Below are 20,251 nucleotides of genomic sequence, written 5' to 3'. Positions count from 1 at the left end.
GAGGGAGGGGAGGGGAGGGGAGGAGAGGCGGCTCTGCTATAAAGGCTCGTAGCCCTGCCCAGCTCCCGGCATCACTCGCTGGCGATCAGGAGCAGAGAGCGATCCTCCCGTTATCAACAGTCCCCGAAGGTAGAGCGGGAGAAGAATGGGGGACTTATGAAACCCAATCCCGGGGAGAGGCAGGTGTGGAGGAGTTAGGGAGAAACGATTGGGGCAGAGGAGGGGGTAGGTGAGGAAAAGTGATTGAAGGACAGCAAAAGAGAATGGGGCAGAGAAATTGTGGTGGAAAGTGGGGGTGGGGGGAGAGAGCAGACGTGAAGGGATAGCGAGAGCGCGGTGGTAGGAGCGGGACTGTATGAGGTGGGGATTCAAGAAAGAAGTGGGGGAGGGAACAGAAGCGGAAGAGAGAAATTGGCGGGAGGGGAGGATGGGATGGAAGAAAGAGGGTAAGAGAGGTGGTAGAGGGTGGGTATGTGAGCGTATGGGGTTGGTGAGAGGGGGGAGGAGGAAGAAATTGGGTGAAATAGAGTGAGGGAGAGGGATTAGCGGCCGAAATGGCGATGGCGGAGAAGGGCAAAGGTGGGTGGGGAGGAGAAAGTGAGATGAGAGGAGGGGAGGCCAAGGCGCTAGAGGAATCTGCCCCCACGACCCCTCTCAGCGTCCAGGGACGGGATTGTGTCTGTCCCTCGTCATGTTTTCGGGTCTGTCCCGGACGATGAGCCGATCTGTGCATTAGGTCATTTCCCACGCTGTGTTAAACTGGTCCCGGGCCTGTGTCGAGTCTGGCCCGGGTGCTCGATAAGCTAATATGTGCCAGGTTATTGCCCGCGCTTTGTGGGGCTGTCCCGGGTGTGTGACGAGCCGGGCCCGTCCCGGGGGTGTGAGTTAAGTCATTGCCCGCGCTTTGTGAGGCCTGAGCCGGGACTGTGTGACGCGGGGGGCGGCGCTCCGTGACGCTATAAAGGTGGTCGGGCCGGACCGAGCCGTTCTCACACTCTTTCGCTCTGTCTTCGCAGCACCAACGTACGGCACATCTCCCCTAACTAAGGCAGCATGGTGAAGATCGGCATCAACGGGTGAGTGAGGGGGACGGGGAAAGACGGACGGGGATTCCGGGACGAGAAACGGCACACCCCCGCTTTCCAGCAGTGCCTGGGGGTCGGCTCGGGCCGGTGCCGCATCGCCTGTAGAGCCGCCTGCCTCAGCGCCCTTTTTACCATGCCCAGTTTCTATATCTATCTTCCACTACTTTTTATCTATCTATCTATCTCTCCCTTCTTCCTCCCCCCTCACTATTTCTTTCTTTTTGTATCCCGTTTCCCTCTCGCAATTTCACCCCGGACTTCCTGCTCAGACGGTTAACTCCTAGGGTTCCGGGCCCAGCATTCTCGCCTCAGTGGGAAAACGAGGCGGGGGGGGAAGAGTAGTTTCCACAGGGTGCGAGGTGTGTGTGGAGGGGGGGAGGGGAAAACCTCGCTAAATCGGGGGTCAGCAGACGGAGCGGGAGCTCCGCTGACTCACGCCTAACTCCGGTATCACAGGGAGGTGGGGAGCGTGAAATCGGGGCCTGATTCATCCTCCTGCTCGGATGAGACGTGCGGGACGTGACCCGGACGGTCGCTGTTCAGTTAAGTGGGGAGTGTACGTGCTGGCCGTCACGGAGCGAGGTGGGACGCTGGCAGACGGGGCGGGGTCGGTTGGGTTCGGGTCTTCCCTGCCCGGCCTTGGGGGCGAAGGCTCCCGTTCCCTTCAGCGTCCGGGCCGCCCCTTCCCGGGTGGGGGAGGAATTAAAAGAGGGAAGAAGAGAAAGGATGGGGGATTGGAGGAAAGAGAATTGGGGAGTGAGGGAAGGGGAAGTGAGCTGCCGGGAGGAGAGGGAGAGGGTAGCGGGGCAAGTGCTGCATGGGGTCTTACAGGGACGAGGAGACAAGCTTATTCAGACAAACGGGATCTCTTCAGTTTTTGGGTTCGATGCGGGATTATTCCCAAAGGAGGGAGAGACATTTGAAACCAGAAGTTGTGTGAGCCACGGATCTCCCAAGATTTTTTTTTACATCAGGTTGCGCCGGGGGAAGGGGGTGGGTTCTAAAACGAGAGCCTGCATCTAGTGTGCACACGGAGAAAGAGCGTGAGGTCGAGTGCTGGGGAAGAGAAAACCAGTTTGTGTGTGGTGGGGGTGAGATGGAGCCGGTATTGGTATGTGCTGATGGCTGAGGGTGGGGTTGTGCAGAGGGAACTCAGGACCCCGGCCGAGCGGGTCGCTTCCTTTAAAGGCCGTCCCCGGCGGGGAGCTGCGCTCAGATGGCAGGCAGGCAGTGCCGGTGTACCACCCAGTCGCTGCCAGGCGGGGGCGCTGCAGCTGCTTCTCCCGCCTCTCTGGGAGCAGAAGACACTCTCAGCTAAAGAGAAACCGTAGCGAAGGTGGTCAGTATCTTAACGAGATAGATGGTGGGATCCGGAGTACATCTCCGGCAACCATTCAATATGGGGTAACATAATCGATGCATAATGTTTGCATCTCACAACCCCAGTGGCGCTCTTGCAATGTTCAATCCTGATGAAGGGTCTTGGCCGGAAACGTTGCACTGGACTTCCAGCGCCTGCAGATATTCTTGTCTGCGTCGAGCCTTTCATCTCTGCCTCGCCGAGGGTGCTCCGGTCTTCCCTAATAAAAAAAATATAATCCCGTGGGATGGCGGAGTGAGCTCCTGGCTGGGGTCCCATGCCCCCTCTCCCTTCTCCCCTGTTTGAAGTGCTTGGTTGGGATGGACCCGTCGTGGGTTGGCAAAGCGCACAACCAAGTTGCTGGAGGAAACATAGAAAGCCTGCAGCACAGTACAGGCCTTTCAGCCCACAAAGCTGTGCACTCAGCAGGTCAGGCAGCATCTGTGGAGAAGAGAGACCCGTCGGTGGGCATTTCCAGCACCTGCAGATTTTCTCCTGCTCGTCCCCGTTGGGCCTGTAGTCTGGGACTGGGAGCAGTATGAGTACAGAAACAGCCCAAACTGAACTATCTAAATTAACAAATAGATGCCGGACTAAATCCCTCTGCGTGCCCAACCCTTCCATTCCCGCTGGTCCATATGCAATGCAAATTTCTTATCAAAGTCACCCTTTCCAGCCCTGAGGCTCATTTCCCTGTGGGCATGCTCAGTACATAATCACCACGATAGAATCACCAACTGGGCGTCCCACCAGTGTGCAAAGCAATACTGTGCAAATACAAAAAGAAATAATAATAAATATCGAGAACAAGAGAGGAAGAGTCCTTGAAGGACAGGTCGTGGTCCTGAGGAGCCACCTTCATGGTGTCAGCAGTGAGAAGAGGGCGGTTTTGGGTTCCCTGTTGATGGATGCTACTTTCCTGCAACAGCACTCCATGGAAGTGTGCTCTGTGGTGGAGGAGGGCCTTTACCTGTGATGGACCGGGCCGTATTGCTTCAAGGGAATTGGGTGTTTCCGTACCAGGCTGTGGTGCAGCCGGTCAATATACTCTCCACCGCACACCTGTGCAAGTTTATCAAAGTCTTAATTGTCGTGCAGAATCTTCACAAGCAGGGAGCAGAGGCGTTGCCTGTCTTTGTAATTCCACTTCTGTGCTGGGCCCAGAAATGATAGCCCTGAGGAATTTAAAGTTGCTGATCCTCTGATCCCCCAATGAGGACTGGCTCATGGAACACCAGTTTCTTCCCCCTGAGGTCGATAATCAGCTCCTTGGTCTTGCTGACGATGAGGGAGAGATTGTTGTTGTGGCACCGCTCAGCCAGATTTTCTGAGTCTGATCTGAGAGCCTCTGTTACACCTGCCTCCAGGACCAATCCCGCCAGTGTACTCTCTCTGTGAGGTTAACTTGCAGATAAGAATCGGTGGTGAGGAAGGCAAATGCAATGTTAACATTCATTTCAAGAGGTCTGGAATACAGGAGCAGGGATGTGATGCTGAGGCTTTATGAGGCCCTGGTGAGGCCTCACCTCGGGTAGTGTGAACAGTTTTGGGCTCCGCATCTGAGAAAAGATGTGCTGGCATTGGAGAGGGTTCAGAGGAGGTTGGCAAGGATGATTCCGGGAATGAAAGGGTTATCACACAAGGAACATTTGATGTCTCTGGGTCTGTACTCACTGGAATTCAGGTGAATGAGGAGGATCTCACTGAAACCTTTCAGATATTGAAAGGACTAGACAGTAGATGTGGAAAGGATGTTTCCCATGGTGGGGGATTCTAGGACAAGAGGGCACAGCCTCAGGATAGAGGGAAATCCGTTTAAAACAGATGCAGAGTAATTTCTTTGACCAGAGCTTGGTGAACAGGTAGCTGTGGGGGCCAGGTCGTAGGGTTGGACATGGCATCAAAGGAAGAAGGCTGGGGAGTTGGATTGAGGAGGGGATTGATTGGTGGCACAGACTCGATGAGCCAAATGGCCTAATTCTGTTGCTATGTCTTATGGTGTCATTTTTAAAAGAAACACTTACCCTGCACTTCTTTGAACTTGCGCGCGGCCCCCCCCCCCCCCGACCTTATGTCCGCTGGTATTTTCCATTTCATCCCGGCCCAGGTGGAGCAACTGATACCAACCGTCTAAACCTCATCCTTTCCATGAACTTGCCAAAATTGTGTTGCCTCTCTGGCTGCTTGCTCTATATTCACCACCCAAAATAAAGTTGCCCCTTTTAAATCTTTCCCATTAAACCCATTCCCTTGGAGTTTTTGAGACGCCCGGCCCTTGGTGGGGGGAGAAGACTGACTGTGCATTCACGCCCCTGCTGATTTTGTAAACCCCTGTAAGGGCATTCCAGCCTCAGCCTGTGAACAAGAACTTTGCACATTGTTCTGCAGTTAAAGGTTAACTCTTGTTTATCTCACATGCATCATTGCAATATCAAAGCACACAGTGACATCATTGTTTTTTAAAATTTTTTTATTGATTTAAAAAGAGCATCTATACAAACAAGAGGGGAATTACCTCATATAATAACAATACATAAAGAAGGTGAAATTAACATCAATATCATGCATGGTATTAATCTGATATAGAATGTATAATAATGAAAAACATAATTAATTCTCTTATCCATTCAGGAAGAGAAAAAAGACTTTTTGAAATTTTTATGTGGGGGGGATTAAAAAACCACTATTCTATGCACTGGAGATGAAGCAACTTCTCTGGTGGCGTAGTAGAGTCCTAACCACCTGCCACTTGCTGGGCCCACTCTCCTAGCGGATCTAGATCCGGTTGTAACCAGAGACGGCACTGCACCACCAGTTCTGCTGTGGCCCGCAAGCACGCTGACCCAAACCGTTCAATGTAGAAAGCGAACAGCAGCCGTCTCGGCACCAACTCCTGTGGCACTCCACTGCTCGCGGGTGAATTGAACTGACTTTATTACTACATCCTTCATGTGCATGAGGAGTAAAAGTCTTTATGTTACGTCTCTGTCTATATGTCCAACTTACAGTAATTTGTAACAAACGGGATAGTCAGTATAGCATAGAAATACAGTTGTGTCAGCATGAATTAATCAGTCTGATGGCCTGGTTTGGGAAAAAGCTGTCCCAGAGCCTGTTGGTCCTGGTTTTAATGCTGTGGTACTGTTTCCCGGTACAGCAACTGGAACAGTTTGTGGTTGGGGTGACTCGGGTCCCCAATGACCCTTCAGGCCCTTTTTACACACCTGTCGTTGTAAGACTGACGAGAAAAAAAAACAGCCCTCTTCTGCCTCCTGAGAGGGTTGTGTGTGCATTTGGCTTGTTCGGCCTGTGTCCCATTCGATCTAGTCTACTAGATGTGGCCTAGTAAGATATCCACTGACCTGCCTTGCTCACCTCTTCAATGACGACTCTCTCTCTCTCTCTCTCTCTCTCTCTCTCTCTCCCTGCCCCCCCGCCCCCCCCATGCACGGACCTATCCTGAGCCAGTCCTGCCAAGTTCCTCCAGCATTCCTGTGTCTGTCGTTAATGAGTTCTCCCCTTTTCAAGCACCAGTCGATCCTGGGTCTCAGAAACTCCTGTAACTGTCCAGCCTGGGCTCTGCGTTTTAAATAAGGTCTGCGTGTTGGCCGCATCCTCATAAGGCGATGCCTCAGTATCTGTCAGCAAGGACCCCCACCACCCAGAACATGCCCTCTCCTCATTACCACCACCATGGAGCCTGGAGACACACACGCAGCGATTCAGGAACAGTTCCTTTCCAAATGGACATTGAGAACCCGTGAACATTACTTCACTGTTTTACTCTCTTCTGCAATACTTCGTTATTTTTTGTTTGTTTTATTGTCTGGGCAAAGTCCTCCCAGATTTCCCTTCTTATTGCCTGTGCACAGTAACGGAGACTATTTGGATACGATAGGGTACATGCATGGAGCTCAGAAAATAGAGGGCTGTGTGGTAGGGGGAGTTCTAGGCAGTCTGTAGAGTAGGTTGCACATTTGACACAACACTGTGGGCCAAAGGGCCTGTAATGTGCTGTAGATCGTTTCTATGTTGTGAGATGGATGTAGAGATAAAATGCATCTTAAATCTTAGTTTTTCCTGTAACTTATAGTATATTTTACAATGTTGCACAATCTTGCTGCTGCACACAACGACAGATTTCACGGCACCTGATTGTGGTTCGGCTCAGTGCTGGCGGTGTTTGGGGAGAGGGAGTGTGGCCGAGGGTCAGTGTGGGATCGATGGTGGGGCTGGAACAGGGCCGTGGGATGGGTATGGGATTGTGGGGAGAGTGGGAGGTCAAGGGTTAGTGGTGGATTGATGGAAGTTTATGTGGGGAGAGGACACTGCGATGCATACAAGATGTTAGATTGGTCGTTGCAGTGATGTGGGGCAGGGGGCTGCTGTGGGACTGGTCCTGGGCTGTGGAGAGGGAGCAGTGGGTGGCTCACTGGGGTCAGTTTGGGGCTTGGTGTGTGGGCTGCCTCTCGGAGGGGCCGTAGCCGGCTGGGGCTTCCGGAAGGTTCCCTCTCTCTGTGTGACCGAGCCGCTCCCTCTACCCCCACAGGTTTGGCCGCATCGGGCGCCTGGTGACCCGGGCCGCCATGGCGAACCCCAAGGTGGAGGTCGTGGCCATCAACGACCCCTTCATCGACCTCAGCTACATGGTGAGTGCAGCCCCCCTTCATCTCCACCCCCCCCCCATCAAACCATCAATGGGGCTAAACCCCTTACACCCCCTTCCTCTCCAATCTACCTCACTCCCATGGTCCTTCCCTCCCTCCCTCTTCCCCCTCCCCACAGCACAGACGCTGCTGCTGATCTCACCGGTCTCTCTCTCTGCACACCCCCCACCCCCAGGCGTACATGTTCAGCTACGACTCCACCCACGGACGATTCAAGGGCACAGTCAAAGTGGACGGTGGGAAACTGGTCATCAACGGCAAAGCCATCACCGTCTTCCAGGAGTGAGTCTGGGAGAGGGGTGGGTTGGCTGGGTCTGGGGGCTACTACGCTGAGGTGGCAGTCTTGTATCATGACTGCAGGGTGGGAGAGTGGGAATAGGTTTATGGGCCTGGTTTGACCTCAGGACCCTGTGTGGGTGCTGGGTGCTGGTTTGACCTCAGGATGCTGGGGATGGTTGCTGGTTTGACCTCAGGACCCTGGGGTTGGGTGCTGGTTTGACCTCAGGACCCTGGGGATGGGTGCTGGTTTGATCTCAGGACCCTGGAAATGGGTGCTGGTTTGATCTCAGGACCCTGTGTGGGTGCTGGTTTGATCTCAGGACCCTGTGTGGGTGCTGGTTTGATCTCAGGACCCTGGGGTTGGGTGCTGGTTTGACCTCAGGACCCTGTGTGGGTGCTGGTTTGACCTCAGGACCCTGTGTGGGTGCTGGTTTGACCTCAGGACCCTGGAGATGGGTGCTGGTTTGATCTCAGGACCGTGTGTGGGTGCTGGTTTGATCTCAGGACCCTGGGGTTGGGTGCTGGTTTGACCTCAGGACCCCTGGGACGTAGTCAGATGGACGGCTGGGTTGATTTCAGGACGGGATTGGAACGGGGCTGAAGTTGACCTTAGGACAACAGTGGTGGATTTCAGGGGCCTATGTTTCCCTCTGAGCCCGTAACGGCTTGGGTGGCTTGCGTTGTCGTCATAACTCTCCACCCCCGGGACAGCAGGGGAGATGTTTGTGGGGGGGGGGGGGGAGTGGCTGTGTTGACCTCAGGACCCCTGTGACAGCTTCAGGGAAAGTGGGATTGGCAGCTGATTTAACACCCCCACGATAGACAGCCACAAACTCTCCTCTTTCCCCCACCAGACGGGACCCTGCCCACATCAAGTGGAGTAGTGCTGGAGCCGAATACGTTGTGGAGTCCACGGGAGTTTTCACCACCACTGAGAAGGCTTCGGTGAGTACGGCAGGATGTGGGAGGAGAATTCGCGGCAGATGGCGGGGGAGGAGAGTGACCTGTTCTCATTTGCTGAGAGACAGCGGGGAGAACTTTGCTTGCCTCCTGGAGAGTTCATTCCTGACGTCGGGATGTGGAGCGGGGAGCAGGGTGTCATTGTAACTGAGTTAAGTGGGGGGGGGGGGCACAAAGTGCCAAGTGAAGGGCAGGCGGGGAGAAGGACAGCAGGAATGCGATCGGTAAGCTTGAAATTTACCAAGGTCGACATTAGCTCCTTGGACTTCAGCGAAGGCTTTTGTACAAACTCCTGCACAGGAGGCTAGTCCGCAAGGCGAGGTTGCTTGCTGTCAGGATTGAGTAGTCCATCAGGTTCAACATTGGCTTGGCGAGAGGAGCGAGGGAGCAGTCGCAGAGGGGTGCATCCCTGACCAGCCGTCTGCTGCAGGCAGCGGTTCTGGCTCCACGCCTCCATCACAGTCTGGCCGGTAATGTGGTAAACTGGGTCAGCAAATCTGCACGAAAAGCTAATTATCTTAATCAGGAAGAGCAAAATGGAATGACATACTCAACATAATTTATTTCAAGGGGAATAGGATATGAAAGCAAGGAGATAACGCTGAGGCTTTATCAGACACCAGTCAGGCCGGAGTTGGAGTACTGCTGACAGTTTCGGGCCCGTATCTCAGAAAGGATGTGTTGTCTTTGGAGAGAGTCCAGGGGAGGTTCACAAGGATGGTTCTGGGAATGAAATAGGAGCGTTTGGCAGCTTGGGGCCTGTACTCACTGGGATTCAGAAGAATGTTGGGGGGGGGCAGGGGGTGTGATCTCATTGAAACCAGTTGAATGTTGAAAAGATTCGATAAGGTGGATGTGGACAGGACGTTTACTATGGTGGGCATATCCAGAACTATGGTCTTATAACCTAAGTATATCAAATATAGTGAAACATGACATAATCATCATCTATTCTCATGATCTGTAGCTTGAAATGATGTGTTTTTTTAACTACCAATTAGACACAAGTTGAACGATGTTGGTTAGGCCTCGTTCACGGGGTGGGGTGAAACCTGGAAGAAGGGAGAGGGGGTGGCGGAGGTTTCTGCTTTAACCACACGCTCCTCCTTCCTCACTCTGGGCCTGGAGGGCTGGGGTTGGGCTGCTCTGTTGGTGATGGAGATGGGGAGGGTTTTCTTTGGGGGAGGGAAGAGGGCTGTGAAGGAGATCGCTCCCTGTGTGGGTTAATAGAACATAGAATAGTACAGCACCTTCCAGGTCCTTCGGCCCACAAAGTTGTGCCGACCCTCAAACCCTGCCTCCCATATAAGCCTCCACCTTAAATTCCTCCATATACCTGTCTAGTAGTCTCTTAAACTTCACTAGTGTATCTGCCTCCACTACTGACTCAGGCAGTGCATTCCACACACCAACCACTCTCTGAGTAAAAAAACCTTCCTCTAATATCCCCCTTGAACTTCCCACCCCTTACCTTAAAGCCATGTCCTCCTGTATTGAGCAGTGGTGCCCCGGGGAAGAGGCGCTGGCTCTATCTATTCCTCTTATTATCTTGTACACCTCTATCATGTCTCCTCTCATCCTCCTCCTCTCCAAAGAGTAAAGCCCTAGTTCCCTTAATCTCTGATCATAATGCATACTCTCTAAACCAGGCAGCATTCTGGTAAATCTCCTCTGTACCCTTTCCAATGCTTCCACATCCTTCCCATAGTGAGGTGACCAGAACTGGACACAGTACTCCAAGTGTGGCCTAACCAGAGTTTTATGGAGCTGCATCATTACATCACGACTCTCAAACTCTATCCCTCGACTAATGAAAGCTAACACCCCATAAGCTTTCTTAACTACCTTATCCACCTGTGAGGCACCTTTCCGGGATCTGTGGACATGTACCCCCAGATCCCTCTGCTCCTCCACACAACCAAGTATCCTGCCATTTACTTTGTACTCTGCCTTGGAGTTTGTCCTTCCAAAGTGTACCACTTCACACTTCTCCGGGTTGAACTCCATCTGCCACTTCTCAGCCCACTTCTGCTTCCTATCAATGTCTCTCTGCAATCTTTGACAATCCTGTACACCATCTACAACGCCACCAACCTTTGTGTTGTCTGCAAACTTGCCAACCCACCCTTCTACCCCCCACATCCAGGTCGTTAATAAAAATCACGAAAAGTAGACGTTCCAGAACAGATCCTTGTGGGACACCACTAGTCACTAGTTAGCTGGGGGAGGGGAGTGCAGGGAAGCAGGATTTGACTAGAGGCCCACGGTTGGATGTGACCTTCTCTCTCTCTCTCTCTCTCTCTCTCTCTTCCCCCACCCCCCCAGGCTCACCTGAAGGGAGGGGCCAAGCGGGTGATCATTTCAGCCCCCAGTGCTGATGCCCCCATGTTCGTGGTGGGGGTGAATCACGATAAATATGACAAGAGCATGACTATCGTCAGGTGAGACAACTCCCCCCACCAACCCCTCTGCCCGTCTCGCTCCCCAACCCTTCCTCTTCCCCACATCCCCCCCCCCACCAGGCTCCCAATCACAGGGGGAGCTGCCTGCTTTCTGCTCACAGTCCCACATCATCCCCTCACCCTCTCCCGCCCACGGGGCCGTCCTAGGAAACCCCTTCAGAGTCCAGGACATTCCCCCCTCCCCCCACTGCAACCCAAAATGCTCACGCCACTCCCAGGAATTTCAACCTCTCTGGCCACGTCACCCCAAACCCCTTGCCAACAAGCCCCTTCCCCATCTCAGGATGTGTCCTCACCCTTGCAAATTCAGCAACTACACACCACCCTCCCCCAATGAATTCAGTGTTCTCCCCCACCCAATGAGCCCCCCTGGCTGTCCCAGGAACAGCAGCCCGCACCAGTCAACGAAGTTCAGATCTAATCCTGGGACCCTCACAGAGACGCACCAAACCTATCCTCCAATCCCGGCCCACCCAAACATCTCGTCACAGGACTCCTCTGGCCAAAACATGGGACCCTCCCTCTCCCTCAACCCGCAAGCCCCTCCCCATCCCTGGAATGGCCTCCATCCTCCAGCAAGCCCCTCTCCATCCCAGGATTACCCCAATCCCATGCACTCTGATTTGCGGAGCTCGCCTGGAAACCCCCTCCCCTGGGTCAACAAGACTTTCCATCCAAACAAATCCCCCTGCACACCGTCCCTCTGACCCACAGATGCCCCTCCAACCCTACACCCACTACCTCCCCGCTACTCTTTGTCCCTCCCCACCTGCACCGGATCCAGCTCCCCCCGCCCTGCGACCACCCGGTCCTTGACCCATTCACCATCCCCTGTCTCTTCCTCCAGCAATGCCTCCTGTACCACCAACTGCCTGGCACCCCTGGCAAAGGTCATCAACGACAAGTTCGGCATTGTCGAGGGGCTGATGGTGAGTCCTTTCCTGTGGTGTGCACGCACACACATGGTGACTGCTCGTCTCCCGGTACCCGTGTGCAGACCTGTACCTGTATACCCCTCCCCCGTCCAGTGTAATGGTCTGTTTGTTCCCCCACTCAAACCCCTCCCAGTGTAATGGTCTGTTTGTTCCCCCGCTCAAACCCCTCCCGGTGTAATGGTCTGTTTGTTCCCCCGCTCAAACCCCTCCCGGTGTAATGGTCTGTTTGTTCCCCCGCTCAAACCCCTCCCGCTGTAATGGTCTGTTTGTTCCCCCGCTCAAACCCCTCCCGGTGTAATGGTCTGTTTGTTCCCCCACTCAAACCCCTCCCGGTGTAATGGTCTCTTTGTTCTCCCGCTCAAACCCCTCCTGATGTAATGGTCTGTTTGTTCCCCCGCTCAAACCCCTCCCGATGTAATGGTCTGTTTGTTCCCCCGCTCAAACCCCTCCCGGTGTAATGGTTTGTTTGTTCCCCCCACTCAAATCCGACCCATCCCGTGTAACAGTCTGTTTGTTCCCCCACTCAAACCCCTCCCTGTGTAATGGTCCCTTTGTTCCCCATTCAAATCCCTCCCCGTCCCGTGTTACGCTCTGCTGTGCACCGTGACGGTCCGCATTCTGGCTCTCCGTGTCTTGTGTCGTGCCTGCGTTTCCCACCCTGCAGGTCACAGTCGCATTCCATGTCCACCTTTCTCTTCCTGCCGCACTCCACAGCCAAGTGCGCGTACACCTCTGCCTGTCGCGTGTTGAGGTCCCTGTTTCTCCCCCCTGCAGATGACGGTCCCGGGCGCGTACACGCCTCTCCCATCCCATCCCATCCCCTCCCCTCCATGTAATAGTCGCTGTCTCTCCCCGTTTCATGCAGACGACGGTCCACGCCTACACGGCCACACAGAAGACGGTGGATGGCCCGTCAGGGAAGTTGTGGCGGGACGGTCGTGGTGCTCACCAGAACATCATCCCGGCCTCCACCGGCGCTGCCAAGGCCGTGGGCAAGGTCATCCCGGAGCTGAACGGGTGGGTCACTGGTTCGGGGGGTGGGGGCATTACCGCCACATTAATGGGAGGGGTCAGGAGATGCCTCCGAGCCTGACAGGAGGGGTCTGAGCTCAACTCAGCAAGTAGGGCTACGGGTTGTTGTGATGCTCATTGCCAGGGGTCAGAGGTCGGGGGGGAGTCAATGGGTGGATGGGTCAGTCGACGCTGGGGTCTAGGGGTCTTCCCCGAGGTTGACAGGTGGGTAACGGGGTCATGGCAGGGGCCAACAAGGTTCGGGTTCATCGCTGAGGTCGGTGGGGGGTTACCGATGGAAGGAAAGGGATTCACCTTGGACCAATAGGGTCAACATTCATCAGGTTGTGGGGGGGGCTGAGGGGAAAAATTTGTATCAAGGTGAAAGGCGTCAAGTGTTGCCCTCAGGGTGTGGGGTTAAAGGGCCCTCACTGCCTGGACCAGAAGTGGTGGACTCCTCCCCACCCCCCCAGGCTGGGAGTGCTTGCTGGTCTGGGGTGCTGTCCATGGGTTTCTGGAGGGGTGTTAGGACAGGGAGTGCCACTGTCATGTCCCCCTTACCTCACTTATCTGTCTGTCTAACTCTTACACCTCTCTCTCCTCTCTCCTCCCTCCTCCCACCGGCCGCAGCAAGCTGACTGGGATGGCATTCCGTGTACCCACACCCAATGTCTCCGTGGTTGACCTCACCTGCCGTCTCAACAAGGGTGTAAGTTTTCGGGATGGGTCGCCGGGATGTGTGGGTTGGGTGGAGTGTCTGGGGTCGATGGGGCTCCAACTGCATCTGCCTTCAGTGATCATCACCGTTATAGAAACATACATAGAAAATAGGTGCAGGAGTAGGCCATTCGACCCTTCGAGCCTGCACCGCCATTTATTATGATCATGGCTGACCATCCAACTCAGAACCCCGCCCCAGCCTTCCCTCCATACGCCCTAACCCCCGTAGCCACAAGGGCCATATCTAACTCCCTCTTAAATATAGCCAATGAACTGGCCTCAACTGTTTCCTGTGGCAGAGAATTCCACAGATTCACCACTCTCTGTGTGAAGAAGTTTTTCCTAATCTCGGTCCTAAAAGGCTTCCCCTCTATCCTCAAACTGTGGCCCCTCGTTCTGGACTTCCCCAACATCGGGAACAATCTTCCTGCATCTAGCCTGTCCAATCCCTTTAGGATCTTATATGTTTCAATCAGATCCCCCCTCAATCTTCTAAATTCCAACGAGTACAAGCCCAGTTCATCCATTCTTTCTTCATATGAAAGTCCTGCCATCCCAGGAACCAATCTAGTGAACCTTCTTTGTACTCCCTCTATGGCAAGGATGTCTTTCCTCAGATTAGGGGACCAAAACTGCACACAATACTCCAGGTGTGGTCTCACCAAGGCCTTGTACAACTGCAGTAGTACCTCCCTGCTCCTGTACTCGAATCCTCTTGCTATAAATGCCAGCATACCATTCGCCTTTTTCACCGCCTGCTGTACCTGCATGCCCACTTTCAATGACTGGTGTATAATGACACCCAGGTCTCGTTGCACCTCCCCTTTTCCTAATCGGCCACCATTCAGATAATAATCTGTTTTCCTATTTTTGCCACCAAAGTGGATAACTTCACATTTATCCACATTAAATTGCATCTGCCATGAATTTGCCCACTCACCCAACCTATCCAAGTCACCCTGCATCCTCTTAGCATCCTCCTCACAGCTAACACTGCCACCCAGCTTCGTGTCATCCGCAAACTTGGAGATGCTGCATTTAATTCCCTCATCCAAGTCATTAATATATATTGTAAACAACTGGGGTCCCAGCACTGAGCCTTGCGGTACCCCACTAGTCACCGCCTGCCATTCTGAAAAGGTCCCGTTTATTCCCACTCTTTGCTTCCTGTCTGCTAACCAACTCTCCACCCACACCAATACCTTACCCCCAATACCGTGTGCTTTAAGTTTGCACACTAATCTCCTGTGTGGGACCTTGTCAAAAGCCTTCTGAAAATCCAAATATACCACATCCACTGGTTCTCCCCTATCCACTCTACTAGTTACATCCTCAAAAAATTCTATGAGATTCGTCAGACATGATTTTCCTTTCACAAATCCATGCTGACTTTGTCCGATCATTTCACCGCTTTCCAAATGTGCTGTTATCACATCCTTGATAACTGACTCCAGCAGTTTCCCCACCACCGACGTTAGGCTAACCGGTCTATAATTCCCCGGTTTCTCTCTCCCTCCTTTTTTAAAAAGTGGAGTTACATTAGCCACCCTCCAATCCTCAGGAACTAGTCCAGAATCTAACGAGTTTTGAAAAATTATCACTAATGCATCCACTATTTCTTGGGCTACTTCCTTAAGCACCCTGGGATGCAGACCATCTGGCCCTGGGGATTTATCTGCCTTCAATCCCTTCAATTTACCTAACACCACTTCCCTACTAACATGTATTTCGCTCAGTTCCTCCATCTCACTGGACCCTCTGTCCCCTACTATTTCTGGAAGATTATTTATGTGCTCCTTAGTGAAGACAGAACCAAAGTAATTAATCAATTGGTCTGCCATGTCCTTGCTCCCCATAATCAATTCACCTGTTTCTGTCTGCAGGGGACCTATATTTGTCTTTACCAGTCTTTTCCTTTTTACATATCTATAAAAGCTTTTACAGTCTGTTTTTATGTTTCCTGCCAGTTTTCTCTCATAATATTTTTTCCCCTTCCTAATTAAGCCCTTTGTCCTCCTCTGCTGAACTCTGAATTTCTCCCAGTCCTCAGGTGATCCACTTTCTCTGGCTAATTTGTATGCTTCTTCTTTGGAATTGATACTATCCCTAATTTCTCTTGTCAGCCACGGGTGCACTACCTTCCTTGATTTATTCTTTTTCCAAACTTTGATGAACAATTGTTGTAGTTCATCCATGCAACCTTTAAATGCTTGCCATTGCATATCCACCGTCAATCCTTTAAGTGTCATTTGCCAGTCTATCTTAGCTAATTCACGTCTCATACCTTCAAAGTTACCCCTCTTTAAGTTCAGAACCTTTGTTTCTGAATTAACTATGTCACTCTCCATCTTAATGAAGAATTCCGTCCAGAGGCCAGCATTTATCGCTCAGCTCCCGGTGACCATCGCTATTATCTGTCCAGAAGGCAGCGTTTATTGCCCGGCTCCCGGCCTGTGCTGTGTCCGTCTGGGGAGTACAAATTGGTGGGGGAGTGGGTGGTGTGGCGTAGAGACATGTCTGTGGGGTTTTGGGGCATTTGTCGTAGCGGTGGGTGTCGGAAAAGACTGGTGACAACCCTCAATCTCTCTCCTCAGGCCACGTACGACGAGATTAAGCACGCAGTGAAGGAGGCCGCCGAGGGGCCCATGAAGGGAATTCTGGGATACACAGAGGACCAGGTCAGTGCGTGTGGGGCGATGCTTGGCGCAGAGAGACGGGAGTTGGTGGGGGGGGGGGTGTTGCTGGCCTTCAGTATGGGGCGGTGGGGAGAGGAGGAAGCTTGTCTGGGGTCACACCTCGGGGAGCGATTTCAACCGCAGTGTGTGGCATTGAGAGGGTCGGTGGGGAGAGTGTTAACCACAGGAAGTGCGTGTGGGTCAGACACCTGTGGCATGGTGGTGTCTGGTTCCGTGAGATTGGCGGGGTGGGGGATGGGTCTGTGTGGTCAGATCACCGGAGGTGGGGGAGCTCTATGTTGGGATGGGACATATACTACTGGACAGCACAGTATAGACCGGGGGCTCCCGGGCCCCTACCATGAACCGGGGGGTCCGTTCTCCTCAGGTTGGGACCCTCTGGTGTGGGCCCTTTGACCTTTTAATCTCTACTCTAACCACAAATGAGGGAAAATCCGCAGATGCTGAAATCCGGGCAACGTGAAGAAAATGCTAGAAGAACTCGGCAGGCCAGGAGCCAGCATCTGTGGAAAAGAGTGAACATTCAACGTTTCGGGCTGAGACCCTTCAGATCCTGCCGAAACGTCGACTGTATTCTTTTCCATAGATGCTCCCGGACCTGCTGAGTTCCTCCAGTATTTTGTGTGTGTGAACTTTTACGGTCAATCTAACCCATAAAGCCCTCCATTTTCATCTACCCATCTAAAAATATCTTAAGTGTCTCGAGTGGACCTGCTAACACTTCGCTCTGACATTCCTCCAGTCAGCTTAAAACTGTGCCCTCTCGTTTTAGACATTGCCGCTGGGGAGAAGTGTCTGGCTGTCCAGTCCTGCTATCAAAGGATCAGCCGCTTTCCTGGCATACCTGGTTGGGGGGGGGGAGGCTCTTCTTGGGCTTCCAGCCGGGTGCGGGTATCGATAGCCGTCTCCTTCAGGGAGTTTGTCATCGAAGCGTCGGTTATAATCGATACCTGTAGCTGGCTGAGGGGAGTTTATTCACCTCTTATCAAGTCCCATTGATTCTCCACTGCTCGTGAACGAAAAGCCCAGGCTCGCTCAGTCTCTCTTTGTAAGACTTGTTCTCTCATCCTGCTAAGTCTCCGCCGCACCCTCTCTTAAGTCTTCCACATCCTTCTTATAATGAGGAGACCAGACCTGAACTCTGTATTGTCTGAGGCCTCCATCAGTCAGAGTTTATCACTGCATCCCAACTGTCTAGATAGGTGAGCCTGGGCAGCACGATATGGAGAGCGAGCTGTTGCCCATGCAGCAGGCTCCCCCTCCCCACGCATCTGATGAACCCAAAGGAACGGCAGAGACCGATGCAGTTTGGTACCAGCAGGAATTGCCATCAACATTGACAGCCTTAGGGACTCCAGCTCCGGATTTTTCCCCCGCAGTTTACTCCCGAAGCCTTCCCCGTGAGCGGGTGTAGTCACAAGACAGCAGAGGTTTCAGGTCAGAGTTTTCCATCTCCCAGATGAGCTGCCAACCACGGCTGACGAACCCCGTCTGCCCGAAGTGACTGGCTTTGAGGAACCAGTAACCCTCCTTTGCCCCTTCTCCTGTCAGTAGAAACGGTTCTGCTGGGCTTAGTAGCTGAGCCACATGTGAAGGCCAGGAGCCGGACATGGTTGTCAGAGGCTATTTGAGTCGCATGGCATTGGGAGCATTGAACAGGTAGCGGGAGCTCGTCCCCATTACCACCCCTGGCTATAACAACCTGAAGGAACCACACTGTATCATGAGTGAGCTCTAACCGGAGTTTTATTCAGCTGCAATAGCGGCTGCTGAACTCAAACAACCCCCCCCCCCGCCCCCGACAGCACACCACGCCCCTTTTCGGCCACCACGTCAACTTGCTCGTCTGCTTTGAGGGCGCCAAGATCCCCCGTTCCTCCACCACTGCTGAGCACCCTGGCGTTCACCCTGTCTTCAGTCTTCACGTTCACCCTCCTGACATGCGTCACCTCACACTGGGCAGCCTGTTGTAAACGGTGGCGTCCGCCCACCCCAGCCTTCGTGTCATCTGCGGAGGCTCGATGCATGGGGGGGGGTGGGGGGAGAGGGATAGGTGTGGAGCCTCCGAGCCGAGGGGAATGGAATGGCTGTGCTGCCTCGAGGAGGGGGAATGGGGTGGCGTTGAGGTGGGACCTGGGGTAGGGGAGGACCATAGATCCCCAGAAATGAGGGTGAAACGCTGGGGCCATGTTAGTATTTCTGGCCTGGCTCCCAGGATCGAACGGGGGGGCTACACACACACCCCCCTCCCCCACACACACAAAGATGGGCCGGCAGCGTGCAGCCTGTGACCATGAAACCCCGGGAACCAGGGGAGGCGTGGCGCCCGGCGGGATTGGGGAAAGGGTAGGGATTGCGAGCAAGCGCGCTGACTGCGCCTCCGTCTCCAACAGGTGGTCTCCACCGACTTCAACGGTGACACCCACTCCTCCATCTTCGACGCCGGGGCAGGCATCGCCCTGACCAACCACTTTGTCAAACTGGTTTCCTGGTGAGTGTCTCTGGGTCGGGGAGGTGCACCCTGGCTGGTGTTCAGGGAATTGGGTGGGTTTTGGAGAATCTGGGGGGAGCTGAGGACTATGAGGGGCTGGCCAGCAAGAATCCCAGGGCAATCAGGGATTGGAAGGGGCAGGGGGAGTACAGGACCCCCAGGGCATCGCATGCAGGATTCAGGTCAAGATGGTGAGGCTGCACTTTGGGCATCCACGGTCAACCTGTTCCAGGAAGGATGGGGTTAAACTAGAAAGAGCGCAGAGGGAGATGATGGAGCTGTTGCCAGGACTGGAGCACCCGAATTGCAGGGACGGGGACCACGCTAGGCCTTAGTTCCTGGGAGTGTAGCGGACTTTGGTGAGGTCAGCAGATGGTGACAGTCCAGTGGGGGCAACGTTTTCCAGTCTGAAGGCCAGTGAGTCCACGGAGACGGAGGAAGAGGTTGTGAGTGGCATAATTTCATTAGAGGAGCATTGAGTCAGCATGGACCAGATGGGCAGAAGGGCCTGTTCTACTGTTGTGTGACTCTTAAAGAGAAGAAAGCAGCCATGATGACACCCAGTGGGTGGGTTTGGGGAGGGGGGATGGTTTGAGAGCAGGTGTGAAGGGGTCCAGGTCACCTACTGCAGACTGATGTACAATTGCCCTTCCTGCCTTCCCCAGGTACGACAATGAGTTTGCCTACAGCAACCGTGTTATCGACCTTGCTGTCCACATCGCGTCCAAGGAGTGAAAGTGAAAGGGAGTGTGAACTGCTCCATTTACACACTGGCCCTCCGCCCCACCCACCCACCCACCCAGCCTGCCTGCCTCCCTCCTGCCCTCGTTCCCAGACACACCAGCCCTCCCCCACCTCCCGCAGACAGGCACACACTGAAGACGGTTGGGTTTTCCTCCCCACTCACCCTCTACTCCCAGTGGAAACAACAAGACCCCTATTAAAAACCGTTGAATCCTAGCTGCTGTGTGTTCTTGTTCGGAGCTCGGGGAGGGCAGGCTTCTGGGGGAAGCTCGGTGGCATGGGGGTTGGAGGGGATGGGAGTTTGCAGATCCCCCTAAAGGTGGGATTGGAAGGGGAAGGGGGTCTGGGAAAGGTTGCGGACCTCAGGAATGGATTGGGGGGACACCAGTGGGGTCGGGAAATGGTGAGCCGGAGTGGGATGGGAGTTCGAGGTGGTGGTGGGGGGGGGGGGCGGGTTGTCTTTTTTTAGAATGGAGATGACCGGTGGGCGCGGGGTTGGACCGTGGCGTCAGCCTTGAGAGACGTGGATATCCACTCCTCTAACTTCTGGTAGTTTCTCCCACCCCTCCCCTGTCTCTTTTCACGCCCCATTCCAGCTACCCTCTCAGCAGCCGCCCGTCACCCTCGTCCGACCAGCCGGCCGCTCTCCTCCCTCACTTTGTCCGTGATGCACGGTCCTCTCCCATCAGATTCCGCCAACATTTTTGCCTCGGCCCATTGCTTGTGCCTGCTCCGGCCCTGCTGATCTGGTGTCTGTGAACCTTGGCTCTGTTCTGTTCCCCTTGGCTCAGTCACTCCCCACTACCTACACAACGCTTCACACGCTCCAGAGAGCTTCAGT

The 20,251-nt window shown here is 53.8% G+C and overlaps 1 protein-coding gene across 1 annotated transcript; it reads left to right on the top strand.

Moving 5' to 3' along the window:
• Window positions 1-29: 29 nt before the first annotated feature.
• On the top strand, window positions 30-19,626 carry gapdh (glyceraldehyde-3-phosphate dehydrogenase). The gene is made up of 12 exons (XM_072275513.1): window positions 30-129; window positions 1,017-1,076; window positions 6,995-7,094; window positions 7,288-7,394; window positions 8,246-8,336; window positions 10,677-10,792; window positions 11,661-11,742; window positions 12,614-12,765; window positions 13,390-13,468; window positions 16,074-16,157; window positions 18,569-18,666; window positions 19,332-19,626. Exons 2-12 carry the CDS (start codon window positions 1,054-1,056, stop codon window positions 19,399-19,401), a joined length of 1,002 nt encoding a protein of 333 aa, XP_072131614.1. The 5' UTR covers window positions 30-129; window positions 1,017-1,053; the 3' UTR covers window positions 19,402-19,626.
• The last annotated feature ends 625 nt before the right edge of the window (window positions 19,627-20,251 follow it).

The sequence above is a fragment of the Mobula birostris genome, chromosome 13, assembly GCF_030028105.1.
Source record: "Mobula birostris isolate sMobBir1 chromosome 13, sMobBir1.hap1, whole genome shotgun sequence".
Classification (NCBI taxonomy): Eukaryota; Metazoa; Chordata; class Chondrichthyes; order Myliobatiformes; family Myliobatidae; genus Mobula; species Mobula birostris.
This window is presented reverse-complemented; position numbering and strand designations above follow the sequence as displayed.

Excerpts from the sequence above, each read along its gene's own strand:
- gapdh (XM_072275513.1), top strand. The coding sequence starts at position 1,054 with ATGGTGAAGATCGGCATCAACGG. Across the intron at positions 12,766-13,389 it reads GTCATCCCGGAGCTGAACGG|CAAGCTGACTGGGATGGCAT; the intron begins GTGGGTCACTGG and ends CACCGGCCGCAG. Across the intron at positions 16,158-18,568 it reads TGGGATACACAGAGGACCAG|GTGGTCTCCACCGACTTCAA; the intron begins GTCAGTGCGTGT and ends CGTCTCCAACAG.